Below are 17,149 nucleotides of genomic sequence, written 5' to 3' on the forward strand. Positions count from 1 at the left end.
ATAGGGTTCAATTTAGCATCCCAAAGTTATAACAATATAATTTAAATTGATGCCAACTTAACTTGAATCACATACAAAAACTCTGCTTCTATACACCTCTATCCTCATGTTCTATTTTGATGGCATAGATTACATCTTTACATATTGTATGCCCAATAATAAAGATTAAATTTATCAAGTCATGTATTTTGTCTTCTGAATTCTATAGAAAATAGAAAAGGTGAGCTATAAACTAAAATCAGAAAAACAAAATCACCTGTTATAACTGACTGTATATTTAACTTCACCTTAATTTCTTTACATTGATTCAGCATATGGTCTATCTTCCTTTCATTTCAGCCCAAAGGACTCTCATTAGCATTTCTTGCAGGGGATGTCTAGGGGTAATGAGCTCCCTCAACTTTTAAAAAAAATCTGGGAATATATTTTTTTCTGTCTCATTTTTAAAGTAAGACAGTTTTTCTAGATACAACACTGTTGAGTGACTCTCTTTAAGCATGTTGAATATGTCAACCTACTGACTTCTGGTTTCTAAGGATTTAATAGAAATTGGCTGGCAATCTTAATGAGAATTCCTTGTATGGGGTGAGTCACTTCCCTCTTGCTGCTTTCAGGATTCTTTCTTTATCTTTGTCTTTCAATATTTTGAGTATAATGTGTCACAGTTGATGTGTTCCTGAGTTTATCCTACTTGGTGTTTACTGAGATAGTTTGTGTATTTGTTTCTTGCATAAAATTTGGGAATTTTTCAGGCTTTATTTCTTTAAATATTTTTTCTGCTCCTTTCTAACTCTCTTATCCTTTGGGGATTCCCACAACGCATATGTTGGTCTGCTTGCCGGTGTCTCCTAGTCTTCTTAGGCGCTATCCACTTTTCATTACTCTTCTTTGCTTTCTGTTCCTCCAACTCAATAATTTCAGTTGTGGTTTGCTCAGGTTTACTTCTTCTTTCTTCTGCTTGCTCAAATCTGCTTTTGAACCCTTCTAGTATATTATCATTACAGGTAGTAGGTTTTTTAGATATACTTTAGATATACTACTTTAGATATACTTTAGATATACTACAGGTAGTATACTTTTTAGATATAGGAAGAATTTTTTGGTTCCCCCTTATAATTTTATATCTTTATTAATACGCTTATTTTTTTCAGGCATAACTTTTTTTGTCGTTCATGTCTTCCTTAACTCTTTGAGCATCTTTAAGACAACTGTTTTAAAGTATTTGTATAGTGTGTGTGTGACATCTGGGCTTCCTCAGGTTTTGTGCTGATTTATTTGGTACCATTCATGGGTTGTAATTTCCTGTTTTGTTGTATGCATTGCTTTTTGTTGTAGTTGTTGAAAACTGGACATTAAAACTTATAATGTAGGAACTCTGGAAATCAAATTTTCCCCCTTTTTCTGTGGTTTACTGGGCTTAAAATATGTTATATGATGTCTCTGTGTTGGGACTAAATCTGAGTTGAGAGCTTAAGGTCTTCATCAGTTCTTTTCTGGGCCTGTTTCTTTCCTTTAGCATTCATGGTAGCTTCCTCAATTTCCCACATATGCAGTTGTTTCTGTAAGTTCAAAAAAACAGGTGTAGCTGCTTTAAATCTTCTAGGAGACATTTCAGGTGAATGCAGATTGGAACAGTGGTGGCTAACCTCCATGCCCACACCTCAGTGATCAGAGAAACATTCCACAATCTCAACACAGAGCCCTGATATTTGCAGGGACAAGATTTTATTGCCCACCCTGGCTCCAGCAAGCTCCCTTGCTCCAAAATGTCAGTTATGACCCCTACAGCTGCCTGACATGGGACTGTGGTTGGGGATAGACAGCTGCCACTGTGCTGAAGGCTGAAATAGAGCCAGCATTATCATAATTTAGCAGCCAGTCTGTTCCTTGGGAGTTGCAAGTGTTCACATCAACTACAGAGTCCCAAAATATTCACTTCAGAGAGCCCCTTTCAGTATAATTGTTGTCCAGGAGGAGAGTTGGATTCCTGGTGGGTGTGTCCTATTCCACCATTTTTCTTGACTTCACTCCCCTAAGGATCAATTTTAATAGAAAAGCATAATTATTCTTTTTTTTTTTTGAGACTCAGGTGACTCTCCTGCCTCAGCCACTAGAGTAGCTGAGACTACAAGTGTGCACCACCATACATGGCTAGTTTTTAAATTATTCGTAAAAATGGGGTCTCCCTATGTTGCCCAGGCTGGTCTAGAACTCCTGGACTCAAGTTATTCTCCTGTCTCAGCCTCCCAAAGTCCTGGGATTACAGGCACGAGCCAGAGGGCCCAGCCCATAATTAATCTTTGAAACATATTGCTTTCTCTGTATTGGAGGACCTTATTTACTCCTCTTTTATTAAATTTAGGTTTTCTATGTCTTTTTTTAGTGGAATCCAGAAATAAATCTTTGTAACCTAGACAAAAATTTTCATTTTGATTAATCAGAAAATTACATTACACTAACATCCTAGTCAGTCAAGTATTTATGTGGCATTTGGTCCTACTTTGTGGGGTGACCGTAATCACTAGCTTTGCCATTACTGCCTTTAGAGTGTGAAATAACTATATATGTATGAAGGTCTCTGGGGAGAGAACCTATGCTCTTGCCATTCTCATTTACTATTAGAGCAACAACAGTTTTCTGGGGTTAGTGAGCTCAAACGGCTTCAAATTCTTAGGCAGTAACTCCATGGTAAAGAAAATAAGTGGATAAATATAGATTTCAGTGTGGAAAAGTCATAGATTTACCTTTTGTATTTTTTGCTTTTTTTTGAGACAGGGTCTCACCCTGTCACCAGGCTGGAGTGTAGTGATCACAAAGGCATCACACAGAGAATTTTAGGCTGATGCAGGTCTTCTGTGTAGTGTTGGGTGGTGGACACATGTCTCTATGGGTTTCTCAAAACCTACCACATGCTACACACAAACTCATCTTTATCTTTCACAAATTAAAAAAAAATAAACCAGAATGTCAGAATATTTTAGGAGGAAAAAGAAACTGATTAAAGACACTTTATAAAATTTTGATTGGATACTCTAAGACTAAGACAAAACAAACTTTATAGAAACACTCTAGTTGGTAATTTTGTTTATCACAGGGGCAAATGATAATCCTGACACTAGGTGAGAACAAATGAGTAAGTCAGTTGTAGGTCATGTGAGCTGGAGTTGTCACTGTTGTGGAGTGACTTTTTCTTGCAGCATTGAGAAATGTTTCTTTCCCAGTAGTGTGTTAATTCTCCCCAGAATTCTCACCAACCTATTCAAGTATTTTTAAAAATACTTGCTCTTATGATTTTAAGACAAAAACACATCTGTTTTCAGCCCAGTTGGAGAAGCCTCATTACTATCACATCCTTTGTGTTCTAACTGAAACCCTGCACATAAAACAACAAACGAGCATGGGAAATGTTGGAAAAGTATAATAAGGATGACAGACTCCCTGGGGAGTGACACAGTGGTACATTCCTTGGGTTTCTTATTCTTCTCATCTGCCCTGAAGAGAGTGCTGCAGAAGCCTCCAACCAGAAACCACACCCAGCAAAACCAAACCCAACACAAACCCAGCTGTCTCAGCCAAAGAACCTGGAAAATAATGGCCTGGCAAGAAATACCCACCTGACTCCAGCCAAACACCAATGGAAAAAACCCCCAAACACCATAGTTCATTGGAGTCAAGTGCGGAGCTGATGATCCACTTCACTTCCACCTAGTGGAAGGAAGCAGCAGCGCTCGGATTCCCTTGCCTGATGGTGTCCATGGGGCCAAGCAGGGAGGTAAATCTTCTCTCTTCACCTGGCAAAAGAAGGTAGCATTCTGATATTTCTTTCAGGTGATGTCAACAGACCAAGTAGGAAGCTGTTCTTCCATTTTCTGTCTGACAAAAGCAGACTGTTCTACAATTCCTTTGCCAAGATGGTGTCTGGTGGTGCCAGAGGCAAGCTTAGCCTCAAACTCCTCAAACTTATGCAGCAATGATGACATTGACTGAGGCAGGGTGAGGTAGGCTAGTGTCATCCTCCCCACCCTGCTGTCACTGGAGACCAGCAGGAAGCTGAACCTCTGCTGCCACCCAAATCAACCACACTGACAAGGTGTAGCATCTAGGCTAATTAGTACTCCAATTTCCCCCCACTCCCGGTGTCAGTAGGGCCCAGTGGTGAATTAAACCTCCATACTGACCCAGCTGAAATGAGACTGAGTGAGGTGGTACCGGCAGGCAGTTATTAACAGGAATTCCTTTGAACCAAATGCAAATCTTGAAAATCTCAGAAAACAAAAAAATAGCAATGAGAATGAACCAATTGGAAATTATAGAATTAAAAAATACAACTGAAATAAAACTTTACTGGGTAAGCTTAATAGTAAAGGGGAGAAGACAGAAGATAGAATCAGTAAACTTCAGGACATATCAGGAGGATTTACTGATTCTAATCTGAACAAAAGAGAAAAAATAGATACAAAACAAAACAAAACAACAGAGAACAGCCTCAGGGACCTGTCAGACAGCATCACAATACTGAGTATATGTATCATCAGAGACCCAGAAAGAAAGTAGAAAGAAATAGTGGGACTGGAAAAACAGTCAATAAATTGATATCTGAAAACATCTTAATTTCAACAGAGACAGAAATCTACAGAATCAAGTAGCTGAGTAAATCCTAAATAAGATAAACCCAAATAAATTCATACTGAAACATATCATATAAAAACTTCTGAAAACAGAAGACAAAAATTCTTGAAAGCCTGCCCCCAATCTGAAATAGTGTAGGACACAAGGAAGTGTTCCAACATTTTTTATGTCCTGAAAGAAAAGAACTGTTAGCAGCAAATTCTATGTCGAGCAAAAATAGCATTCAAAAAGGAAGGAGAAATAAGTGCATCCTTGTGTGAAGGAAAACTGACACAATTTGTTTTTTACAAAAACTCCTCTTAAAAATGTGAAAAGTAAGTCATCTAAACAGAAACCTGATATCAGAAGAATGATTGGAACTTCAGAAAGAAAAGAATAAGAGAATGGGAAAATGTAAAAAGATATAATAAGTTATGCATCATCTCAGAAGTTTTCAAAATCATATTTGGTGTTTTCACAAAAATTATAACACTGCTTGTTGCAGCATCCTGTGTATTAGATGTGTTACTCAGTGCAATTCTATTTTTAAAAACAAGGTGGGTGTAAAGGGAGTTACATGAAAATAAGGTTTCTACACTAGATTTAAAGTGGTAAAACATCAATATCAGTTGACTGTGGTCGGTTACAAACGAATACTGATCATAAGGTAAAGATAGAAAATAATATAGAGATGTACTAGAAAACTGTATAAAGAAATAATTATGTAATCCTAAAACTATTTCAGTAACTCACAGGAAGGTAAGAAAAAAGAGCAAAGAAAAAGAGAATGAACAAGCAGAAAACAAATTATAAAGTAGAACATCTAGGCCTTAACATATATATTACAGTTATCTTAAATATAAATTGTGAACATGTGTCGATTAAAAGACAAGGAATGTCAACCTGGACAAAGAAACATGATTCAAAAATACGTATGCCACTTATGTCAATTGATGTAGAAAAAGCATTTGCCAAAGTATAGCACAGTTTTATGATAAAAACTTTCAGAAACCTACAAATAGAAGGAAACTTCATCAAGTGTATTTATCAAAAACCAGCAGCTATGTGATACATAATGGCGAAAGACTGAATGGTTTTCCCCTCAGGGTGGAAACAAGGCAGAGACATCTGCTCTCACCTCTGCTATTTAACAGAGCACCGAAAGTTCTAGTCAGCATAATTGGGCAAGAAACAAGTAAGGCATACTGATTGAAAAAAAAAGAAAGAAGGAAAACGGCCTCTATTGCAGATTACATGATTGTCTTTGTAATGTCTCCGGGAATCTAAAAAAGTCTTGTAGAAATAATAAGTCACTTAGCAAGTTCACAGGATAAATGATCCATCCTACAAAATTCATCATATTTCTATAAACTAACAATGAATGTGTGGAAACTGAAAATACCTTTACAATTGCTCTAAAGAAAATACTTAGGCATAAATCTGACAAGATATGCAGGATCAAGATGGCAAAAATTACAAAATTTGCATGAAAGAATTGAGAGAAGAGCTAAATAAATTCAAACATACCTTACTAATGGTTTGGAAGACTCAAGATAGCAAAGATGTCAGTTCTCTTTAAATTGATGCGTAGACTTAATGACATTCATATCAAAACTCCAGCTAGATTTTTTTATGCACATAAACTTATTTTAAGTTTATATGAAAAGGCACATGATATTGGTGGAGAGATGGACACATAGGGCAGCAGAACAGAATACAGAACTCAGAAATGGACCGAAGCAAATATGCCCAACTCATTTTTGAGAAAGGTACAAAAGCAATTGAAGGAGGAAGGATAGTCTTTTAATCAAATGCCACCGGAGAAAATAAACATTTATAGGCTCAAAATCTCAGTGTAAACTTCACACCTTATACACTAATTAACTTGAAATGGTTTGCAAACTTAAATATAAAAGGTTTTACCATAAACCTTTTAGGAAAAGAGATTAAAAAATCATTGGGATCTAGCTAAATAAAAAGTACTTTCTTCTTACATGTACCTTTTAATGATTTTTCTATTTTCAGTAAAAGATCAATGTGTACCTGTACTTATTCTAAAAAAGAAAAATATTCAATATGCTTTTCCAGGTTAATAGACAAATGAAATAGATTCATCTTTCTTTATGAACCCATAGTGTATCAGTGATCGAGCCATTATTGTTTTCCTGAGAGGAAAACTCTCTTTACGCTCATCACATTTTTGGAGCATTAGGAGTGGAACCAGGGGCCTTAGGTGAGGTGGACATGCTGCCAGGGGCCTAAGGTGAGCAGGAAGGAAATTTCCAAACCCAAGAACTGGCAGGCCTGGCAGAAACTGCTGGAGAGAGAACAGTTACTCAGGCTTCAAGATATGTGTGTATATGTGTGCATTTATAACTGAGGTTGAGCCGTTACACAATAAGAATGTAGTCCTATTTTTCTACCCTCTCTTTTCTAACATCTTTCAAACAGATGATGTTTTGTAAGATTTTCAATTATTTTCAATAATTAAAAAAAATTTCCAACAGAACGAATATGCATGCCGAATTATTTATCAATACCCTATTTTACACGTGGTTGTAAATAAGCAACCCGTTTTATAGATTCAGCATTTTGGATGTTAAGGTAAAAATATAGCTGCTCCTCATTTTTAGAAGAGTGGATTTACAATATGTGTGTCTGTTGGAAGTTGTATATTTAAATTACTTAAAAATATATCCTCTTTTGTAATAGTTTTTTAAAATGAATTTGTGGCACATTAGAATGTTTTGAAGCAAAATTTGTTTTTAGTTTGTATTCTCTAAACATCAGAAATTTACGTTGAAGAATTAAAAAACTTACAAGAATATTCATATTTGACCTATAAAATAAGTAACTTGGAATAATTTGAATTTGGAAATTTCTTTATACCACTAAATTTGAAGTATCGATGCCATTTTATTTTTACAGGTTTTCCTTGACACATTATATTGGCTACTGGAAAGAGTTAAGACACTTTATGAAAATATGATTTTAGTGATGCAACTTATGTATGAGGTAGATTAGGAAGCATTGATTCCTGTGCCCATTAACTAAGAAGATTTTATGAAACAATTTACAACAGGGGCCACAGTCAGTACCGGGAGTGTGGTCAGGCACGCCTCCGTCCTCACTGGGCCCACCAGAAGTTTTCAGGGTTCTGGGAGAAACATGCCCAGGTGTGGAGAGGCTGTCACAAGGGAAGAAGGGCCAGGTTGGGGAACCCAGCACAGGGGACCTGGCCTCATAGGGGAGTCGGAGAAGGTTTTCTGAATAAGCTGTGTCCAAGCCGAGATCCTTCCTGTTCCATGTGCTCCAGCACAAGGCCCACAGGAGGAGCCCTGTGAGCAAGACCAATCTAGACCAGCCGGGTTTATTCCCTTGGCAGTGAGGGGGAGCATGGCCTGAGGGGCTAAGGGCAGTGTCAGAAGCACAGCATCAGAGGAACTCTTACCGTTTCCATCATGAATGATTACAGTTTGATATCAGCATGGGGGTTGTAATTGGGTGATCTGGGGAAGGGTCTGCCAGCGGGTCGGGGGGTCGCTCTAAGTTGGATGTCGACTGATAGAGGAGGCTTTTCTATTGTTCGGTTTCTCAAGGAATCTTACCTAGAAGAGGGCAGAGGGCTGCCAGGAGAAAGCGCTGCTGGGAATGAGGTAGATGCCGCTCATTTTCACCAAGTGCAATGCTAGGGATTTTAGGGGGTGGCAAAGTGACCTTGATATATTTTCTCTGTGCAGGTCTCTGTTAGAGTCACCTCTAAAATCTCCGTGGGGACCTCTGTATTGGTTTTGAAGGGTCTCTGTGTGAGTCTGTGTCAGGGGTTTCTGTGGGGAGTCCTTCTGGGGGGTCTTCATGGGGGGATCTCGGTCAGATTCTCTGTTGGGGTCTCTGGGGGTCACTGTGGGGAATCTCTGAAATCTCTATGAATGTGGGGTCTCTGTGGGAATCTTTGAGTTTGGGGGTGTACATGGGGGTCTCTATGGGGCTCCTCTGCTGCGGGTTCCAGGATCCTGGGTCCCATAGATGTTGGGCCCACACTGGAGCTGCCCAGGTCACCACCCCAGACAGGACTTGGCTCCAGCAGTAGCCTGGGCACCCAAAGTGACACCAGGGCCTTTTCCAAACAGGTCCCCAGCATGGGTCCCGCCACGCCTGGGTACAGGCCTATCCCCTTGTCCTCAGCCTCCACAGCCCCTGCAGGTGCAGAGCTCTCCCTGGGCAGAAGGCCCCTGGGCAGAGCCCTCTGGGGAACCAGCTCCTGCATTTGCTCCTGCCTTCCTTGGGGATGGACAGGAGGGACCCAGCACCAGGACGGAGGAGCCCAGGACTGTGCCCTGCGGGGACTGTCCCTGCCAACCATGTGACCAGATCCTCTGAGCCCCAATGTGTCCCCTGCCAGCACCTGGGCTTGGAGCCATAGATGTGCTGTGTAACCAGGCCAGCCCTTGCCTTCTGGGTCCCTCTCCCCTGGGAGTGGCACTGACCACCTTTGCTTGTAATGGTCACCAAACTATGAGGACCCTGGTTACAGCTGTGGGCAGCTTGTGGGTCCTGCACTTGCGAACTTATGTTCGTCTTCCCTGATTCTTCTCACCACCTCTCACCCTGGGCCTAAGGTCTCCTCCTGCGGTTCCTAACCACAGAGTCCCACCAGAGGGGCAGGCAGCAGCCCTGGGTGCCTCCTGAAACAGCCACCCCACACTAGTGGGCTGGGAGACTGCTCTGGAGAGTGAGGCAGGGGACACCAGATGCAAACCCAGGGGTGTTATCAAGGCTGAACCAAGTGCTGGCGGGGCCCAGGTCCATCCCAGAACTCAGCAGGTAGGGAGGGGTCTGGGGAGGGTGTCATTTCTTCCCCACCAGGACATCTGAGAAGGAGCTGTCCCTTGTCTCACCCAGGGCCAGTACAGGACACCCCCACATTCCCAGGCTACCACGGGGCAGGGAGGCTGCTGGGATCCATCACTCCTCCAGCCTGAGGGGAGCCTGCCACCCTCTCAGTCCATAAGGCCCTTGCAGACCCAGCTCCTACAGCAGCACAGAAGTTACCTTAGTGAGAACGAAGATGCAGTGAGCCAGAGCCCGGGTGGGGTCTCCATAGGGTTTGCTGTCCTTACACGTCCTGAAGGCTCTGGGTCATGATACAGTTTGGAAACCAGACACGGTTTCTCCCTGGACAGGGAGAAGAGGGGGTCCTCCACGTCCCTGCCAGCCTCCTCCAGGCCCAGCCATTCTGGAAGCCGCACTCAGAAGGAGCAGATGCTGTGCCCTTTCCTGCCCCCTAGCATGGCACAGACAGAAGCCACGCCCTCTGCAGGGAAAGCAGGTATATTGGGAACTTCTCCGTGAACGTCATGAACACATGGCGGCTGTGATCACCCACGCAGGACAGGTTTATTGTGTAGGCATCAGTTTTATTTAAGTAGAACCCCCTGTCTCCCCCAGGAGACATGCAAGAAGACTGGTCTAGTTCAGGAGGCAAGACACCTCTGTGCAGACCTCAGTTCCTGCAGCTGTGGATGGGGGCCACCCGAGGTGCTTGCCATTCTTGGCCTGTGGTGGTGGGGACCAGCTGGGGACACAGGCTCCCTGGGAGGTGGGGCCCAACTGCTGTCTCTGTCTCTGATGCCCCTGTTTTTGACAGGACAGTGGTGGCCCTTGGGGGTGGCTTTAGGGCTGCAGGCCAGAGCTCTCATCTCTCTGCTACGTTCTTGGTGGCAGTGACCCCTGTGGCAGCAGGAAGGCACATTCTCCTGGGCGTGGAAGTTACCTTTGTGGCGATTGACCTCTGAGGGACCTCGTCCCCACTGAAGCCCCAGTTTATCCACCAGGATTTGTCCCACAACTCTGCTGATGGTCCAGGCTTTGTCAGCCATGCAGTCCATAAACTGCCTTGGTGGGCCAGACCCCCAGCTCTGGAAAGCATCTGCCCCAGGCTTGCCTTTCTGCAGGACATCTTCCCACCGTGTGCCTCCTTTCCTGGGGTGTAGACCCTGTGGATGGTGACTGATCTTTCTCTGGAAGTGGCTTTCTGGTGGTGTCTGTCCCTTCTCCAGCTGAAGCTGGTTGTATTTCCTTTCTTGTTTGTCTCCTATTTCCCTGGCTTGGGCAGGGTGGCTCCTCCCACTGGCTTCAGAGGTCCTGGGTCCCTTGGACCTGTGTCCCTGCTCCCCTGTTCTGGGCCTCCTGTGGGCCTCGCCCTTGTCCGCACAGCCCAGCATCTTCTGACTCTTCTGTGGGGCCTTTGCTTTTGGGCTCCCAGGCTCCTGCTGCCCTGGACTGTCCCCTCCCTTCCATAGGAGGGCACATGGCCCCTGGGAAGCTGTCATGTTCTTACCAGACACACTCTGGGAGGTGGACAGAGGAGCCTGAGTGGGCAGCCTGTCTGCGGCGGTGAGCATGTCCATGTGGCGGCCTGGAAGGCACGGGCCTGTGGCGCCGTCCTGGAGGAGGATGCCCGGGGCACGGCCTGGCAGCTGCTCCTCTGAGTCCACCTGCACTATAAGCGCAATCTCACTGACCACCTGCTTTCAGGTGCAGCTGCTCTGGATCCTGAGCAACACAGACTGAAGACGCTGAGGGGTTACCAGTGGTCCCCAGAGCCCCTGTGCTCCTCAGATCCTCCTGAACGCTTCCCGAACTTGCCCTCACACTGGCTCCCAAGGTGACTTCCCAAGTGGGGGGCTTCTCCCCCACTTTCAGTGCCTGCAGGGCATCTTCAGCCCTTGCCCACTGGGACCCTATGCTGAGCTCTTGCAGGGCTTTGCTACTACAGGGGTCTCCTGGGGACATGCTCTCACTCTCAAGCCATGCCTCGTTCCCAGCCATTTCTGAACCCATACTCCCCTTTAGTCTGGGTTTGGGTTTCCCGGATTCCAGGACAGTCCTGCTCTGCCAGGTTCTGCCCACAAGGCTGCATGTTGGGGGCTGAGAACACCCCCTGCCCTTGTGTCCAGTCGGAAAGGCCTCTGATCGCCCATGGGTATCAACTGACTGGGACCCTCTCGGGGGCCTCTGGACTCCCTCCTGCTCAGGCGGTGGGGCAGCGAGAGAGCCACTCAAGGTCGGGACTGACTTGCTTGTTGTTCTGTTGTCTCCTGGACCATTCTGAGGACGTTTTCCCAGGAAAATGGGAACCTTGGGTACAGATTCAACCCGAGATACCCAGGAGGCCCAGGGGGTAAAGGTGGATTGTGGGAAGGGTGGGGCCTGAGCCTCACCTGACCAGACATTTATGGGCTCCAGGGACTGGAGGTCTGTACCCCAGCTATGCCTCACACAGAACCTTACAAGATGTACTTCCAGTATCTGCTGGGTGCAGGGATGGAGGAAGGAAAGCTCCTGGGAGGTGTTCGCGTGGGCTTTCCCACCCCTCCAGGATGCCAGCTTCCCAGGTTTCCTGTGGGTGTCAGACTTGGGAACAGCACATTTGGCCATGAGCCAGGAGCGACGCACAGGCATGGGGATCCAGCCCTCTTTGATCTCCCCTACCTTCCTGGCCAGACGGATTTGCAGCTTGTTTTCCAGATGCTCCTTGTCTGGGTCCCTAGGTGTGGAACTTACTGATTGGTACTTCCAGGATCTCCGTAAGTCACCTTCTGCCTCCTTGTCTTCGTCCAGAGCCTTCACTGAAGTCCTTCCTGAGCCTTGATCCCGGCTTGGGTCCGGCCCTAGTTTGGACCCTAAGCACCCCTTCTCAGAGAACCTTCCAGAGCTCCTGAACCCGGTCTTCTGCACATCCTTCCTGCCCTTCCCTGCAAATTCAGAAGGCTGGGAGGGCAAGAGGGCTTGCTGCGTGTCTTCTGCCTGACTCTGGGGCCTCCCTGGGAATTCCCCATCAGGCTGTAGCAGGTCCCCAGATGCCTGCAATCTGCTGGGAGGGCCACAGGACTGCTCCTGGTGGATGGCATTCCTTCCTTGCCACCAGTGCTCTGGGAGCTCAGGGCTGGTGACAACCCCGGGAAGGATGGGGGCTGACTTGGGGCTCCAGGAGGCCGGCCTCTCTTGGGGAAGGTGGGCAGTGGGCTGGCTCAGAACAGCCTGAGACTTTTTGAGGAGAGAGGGCAAAACCCTCTTCCACTTTGGTCGCTTCTTCAAGGGCCATTCAAGATACTCCTTTCCAGTGGGGATGACAGACTGTGTCCTCTCCTGGGATGTAGGGTAAGATGCCCCACAGCCCCTAATCTGGGTTGGAGAAGAGCACCCCAGGCTTGGGACAGGGGGTGAGAGGTGGGCCTGGGTCTGGATCTCAGCCAAAGGTGGGGGCTGGGACTGGGGCCAGGCTGGAGTGAAATGTTGGGGCTGGGCCATGTGGTGGGGCTGGGGTGGTGCCTGGGAAAGCTGTGAGGATGCCTCAACCTCAGGTTCACCTGGAAGAGAAGTGGAGGCTTTATCCAGTGGTACAGAGTGTGCATTTTGTGAGGAAGGGTTCCTAGAAACCCAGATTGTGGCCGCCAGGGACTCGCTATTGAGAGAGGGGAGGTCCCAGAAAAGCTGGCTGCGTTTCTGCTGTAAGTGGTTCCCCACGGTTGTGGCATCAGAGACTTGCTGAGGACGGGGCAGCTGCTGTGGCTGGGTTGACACGTTCCAGGAGGGATTTAGGGTCGTGATGTCCCACTCCTTCCCCAGTGATGTCATGTGCGGGTGGTCGGCCCGTTTCCTTTCTTTCTCCTGCCACATCTTCATCAGTGCTCTCTTGGCGATGAGAGTCTCCAGCAGCTTCTGCACGTCAGGGTGGATGAATGTGCAGCCACCTACCTCCATGTGCTTGGGTGTGGGGTCTCCCCAGAAGGAAGCCTCTGAGGGGTGGTCGGGAAGATACCGTGGCTGGGATTTGCCATGTGAGTAGGTGGAGAGGCCCCAGGTGGTGGCAGCCTCCCTCCAGCAATAGAGGTCCCAGATGGGATCGCTGGAGCACCCCAGGCCAGAGATCACCCTGGTTGGAGGAGGCAGCACCTGGTTGTGTAGAGGGGAGCTCTGGGGGACGGGGCATGTTGTGGAGCCACACTGAAGTCCAGCCAGCCTGGAGTCGGGTGGAGGTGGAGAGGAGGCCAGGGGACCATGCGGCTGTGGTGAAGGAGGAAAAACCACATGTGGCTGGGTTGCAGGGCATTTTAGGGGAAGCAAGGGCTCTGGTGGCCCGGAGGCACTCAGGGTTGAGTGTGGTCCAAAAGGCTCTGAGAAGGTCATCGGGCCTGGTGACAGGGTGGAGGCCAGAGGAGCTGGGGGAGCTGGTGGGGACAAGCTGGCAGGAGACAGATCTTGCATGCATTTCCCATGTGGCTGGTGGGCCTTAGCAGGCACTGGTTTACACACGTCCCCCGGGGGGTCTCCACCTAAGGGCAGGTGGGAGCTGCCTTCGCCAGCGAGCTTCCTCAGGTGGCTGCAGGAGACAAGAGGCACAAGCTGCAGCCAGGGGTAGATGGGGCCGGGAAGCTGGGAGGGGTGGGCACCTGGGGCCCCCGGCTCCTCCACCTCCCCCACTGCTGACTTCATAAAGCTCTGCCTAAGCCTGCCCCAGGGCTTCAGTCCCCTCCTGTCCCCTTCCCGGGACCTCCCCCTCCCAGATCACCACCAGGCCGTAGGGTTGCATCAGAGGCCCTGGTAGGAAGGAGGACAGGGACAGAAGGGGGAAGCTCCTCACCTTTCCAGAAGGTAGTTCAGGTCCCGAGTCTCCTCCAGCTCCCTCAGGAGGATTCTGCAAGCTGGAAATCAGGAGACAGGGTTATGGTGGAGAGGGCGGTGCCTGGGAACCTCATGGAGGCTGAGTGGATGTCTTTTTAGGGGACACCATGGGGGACTAGACCCTGAAGCCCTCGCATCTGTGTCCGAGGCCACATGGCCCCAATGGTGACAGGAAGGTTTCCACTGTGCAGCACTTTGTCATTTGCAAAAAGTGCTTCCACGTCCACCCCCTCATCGGTGTCACAACCATCTTGTTGGGAGAGCAAATGGGTGGTCTCAAAGAGGAGTCAGCCATTGCTGAGGTGAACAGCTGTCCACATGGACCTGGAGCCTCCCTGACCTCCCCCCATATCCAGGCAGGCCTTGGTCCCTTCCCCACACCGCCCCCTTATGGGCAATACCGGTCCCAGGCCCGTGGCTTCATTCCCGCAGGGAATCTGAGGAGGCCGCAGGTTCTGATTTCTCTCCCAGGAGCTTCCCTCTCAGGCCTCTGCAAATGACTTCCTCAGGGACAGGCAAAGCTCAGTTACCTCTGGGGAGTCCCGAGGGGCAGCAGAGCCTCACCTTTCAGAGCTGAGATCTTCCTGCTCCTGGACCTCCCGCTTCTCTCCCTTTGAGGCTGAGAGGCAAGAAAGGATGAGGGGCTGGGACCAGTTCTCAGTCTCCTCTCCCCAGACCAGCTGCACACACGCAGTGCTCATGAGGGACACGGCTCTCAGCCTCTAGCTCAGGGAGCTCTGTGTGTGCTTTTTACTCATGTTTACCGTGAATGAAATGTTTTCTGTTTTCCTTCTTAGGGAAATGCAAGGAAGGGTTGTCTGTGTGACTCCAACCTGGCTGTCCCCAGTCCCTGCTCCTCCGCTCAAGGAACACCTAGGCTCAGGCCCACAGGCGCCTCTGAGCTGCCAGTAGGATTCTGCTTTGGATGAGAATGGAGAGGAGGCCAAGGTACCATGGGGCTGTGGTGAAGGAGGAAAAAGCACATGTGGCCGGGGTGCAGCCACAGGCGAATCCAGGCTCTAGTGGGAGGCTCTCAGGAGCTCAGCACAGCTCCCAGATCACACCTAGATCACACAGAGGAGGCTGGGCCCCCAGGCACCTGCCCCAGGAAGGGGGTGATGAGCCAGGGCTGGGGCCTCTCCTCCCATAGAGACCTCACCCTTCTCCTGACCCGGTCCTTGCCACTGAGTCCAGTGTTGGTTTTTGCCCTGACGCCTCCTGTGCACCCCACAGATGAGCTCGGGATGGAATCCTCTGCCCACTCTCACCCCTGCCTGCCTTGCCCTTCCCTAGAGGGATGACGAGATTTCCCATCGCAGAAGGGTCTCACATTGCTTAGGAAAAGTGGAAATGAGGGGAGGAAAAGAAGAGAGAATCTTTCTCTGTGGGGCTGGGCTGAGGACTCCTTACCTCCCTGCTGCTCCTCTTCCTCCCGGGTGGGGGTGAGGGTGGGTCACTGTGGACGTAGAGGAGCAATAGGAAGAGGAGCACTAGGCCACACACACTGGTGAGGATGAAATCCATCATCCAGGGAGTGGAGCTGGGGCTCAGCCATGTGGCACTAGGGCTCTTCAGAGGAAAGAGCATTTTCTCCATCTGAAGTGCAATGTCGTCTCCTGTGCACCCCACAGATGGTCTGGGAGCTGGGGGTGGAATCCTCTGCCCACTCTCACCCCTGCCTGCCCTGCCCTTCCCTAGAGGGATGACGAGATTTCCCATCGCCTTCAAGCAACTGAGCTCTGGGCATCCCCTTTGGGACTAGGGACTGGGGCCCAGGCTTGTATCACACAGCTGGGGCCTCCTCCTCACAAAGGGCTCCTGGGGGTCGGGGAGGGGCAGTGGGAGGAGGAGGCTGAGGTACAGCCCCACCCTCAGCTCCCAGCCCCCAGTCCCTCCACCCTCCTGGGTCCCCCAGATCGCTCCTTCCCACTCCAGCTGCTCACCCTGTCAGAGACAGTCCTTAGTCCATTTTCTATTCTCTTCCCCTGGAACACAGGTGTCACCTGGCTCTCCTTGTACCTTGGAGATCTAGGCCTGAGCCCACCCATTTCATAGCCTTTGAAACTGTGAAATTCTCCTAGGAATTTAGGTGGTTTCTTAAGGATTATTTCAGAATCTCCTCTGTTTTTGTAATTTTCCCACACCTTACATTTTCTACTTTCATCAACCCAGAATAGAACTCTTAAATTTACAAAACTAAAAAGTATAAAAAATACAAATAATTAAACCTCCAAATGACATTTTTATATTAGGAACATAATTTTGAGTTACCGAATTATGGAGCTTGCTGTAAAAAACCTCAAACACTTTGACAAATTATTTTCAAAACAATAATTAAGCCTGTACTTATTTTCTTTAGATCTTTCATATGTTGTCCTGATCCATTTTTTCTTTCTCTGCCCCAAATACAGTCCTCACTCTCCTAAGTTTTGGAACATGTGTGCTCCACCATGAGTCAGGAGTGGTTTGGGGTGATCTGAGGTCCAGCTCCTTTGGGTGGAGAGCGGGACTGGGCATTCCGTGCCAGGCTCAAGTCCAGTGTTCAGCAGACTCTTCTGATATCACTCGTGTCCTCCGTACATATTCTTTTTTTTTTTTTTTGAAACGGAGTCTCACTCTGTTGCCCAGGCTGGAGTGCAGTGGCATGATCTCGGCTCACTGCAACCTCTGCCTCCTGGGTTCAAGCGATTCTCCTGCCTCAGCCTCCCAAGTAGCTGGGACTACAGAAGTGTGCCACCATGCCCAGCTAATTTTTGTATCTTTAGTAGAGACCAGGTTTCACCATAGTGGCCAGGCTGGTCCTGAACTCCTGAGCTTGTGATCCACCCGCCTCGGCCTCCCATTTGTATTCTCT

General features: G+C 47.8%; 1 protein-coding gene and 1 long non-coding RNA gene across 2 annotated transcripts in view; one reads left to right on the top strand and one right to left on the bottom strand.

The window, feature by feature from the left end:
* LOC107976704 (uncharacterized) overlaps positions 1-17,149 on the top strand; it is a 34,752-nt gene that overhangs the window by 11,294 nt on the left and 6,309 nt on the right. The window contains exon 2 of the long non-coding RNA XR_001720839.2: positions 15,093-15,243. This is a non-coding gene — a long non-coding RNA (uncharacterized LOC107976704). The remainder of the gene's footprint in view (positions 1-15,092; positions 15,244-17,149) is intronic.
* SPATA31E1 (SPATA31 subfamily E member 1) lies at positions 10,019-16,249 on the bottom strand. Its single transcript, XM_001138737.6, is given in 5 exon segments — positions 10,019-11,139; positions 11,141-13,993; positions 14,255-14,315; positions 14,860-14,914; positions 15,706-16,249. Coding segments are annotated over 5 exon segments (4,335 nt in total). The 5' UTR covers positions 16,015-16,249; the 3' UTR covers positions 10,019-10,082.

The sequence above is a fragment of the Pan troglodytes genome, chromosome 11, assembly GCF_028858775.2.
Source record: "Pan troglodytes isolate AG18354 chromosome 11, NHGRI_mPanTro3-v2.0_pri, whole genome shotgun sequence".
NCBI classification, from domain to species: Eukaryota; Metazoa; Chordata; class Mammalia; order Primates; family Hominidae; genus Pan; species Pan troglodytes.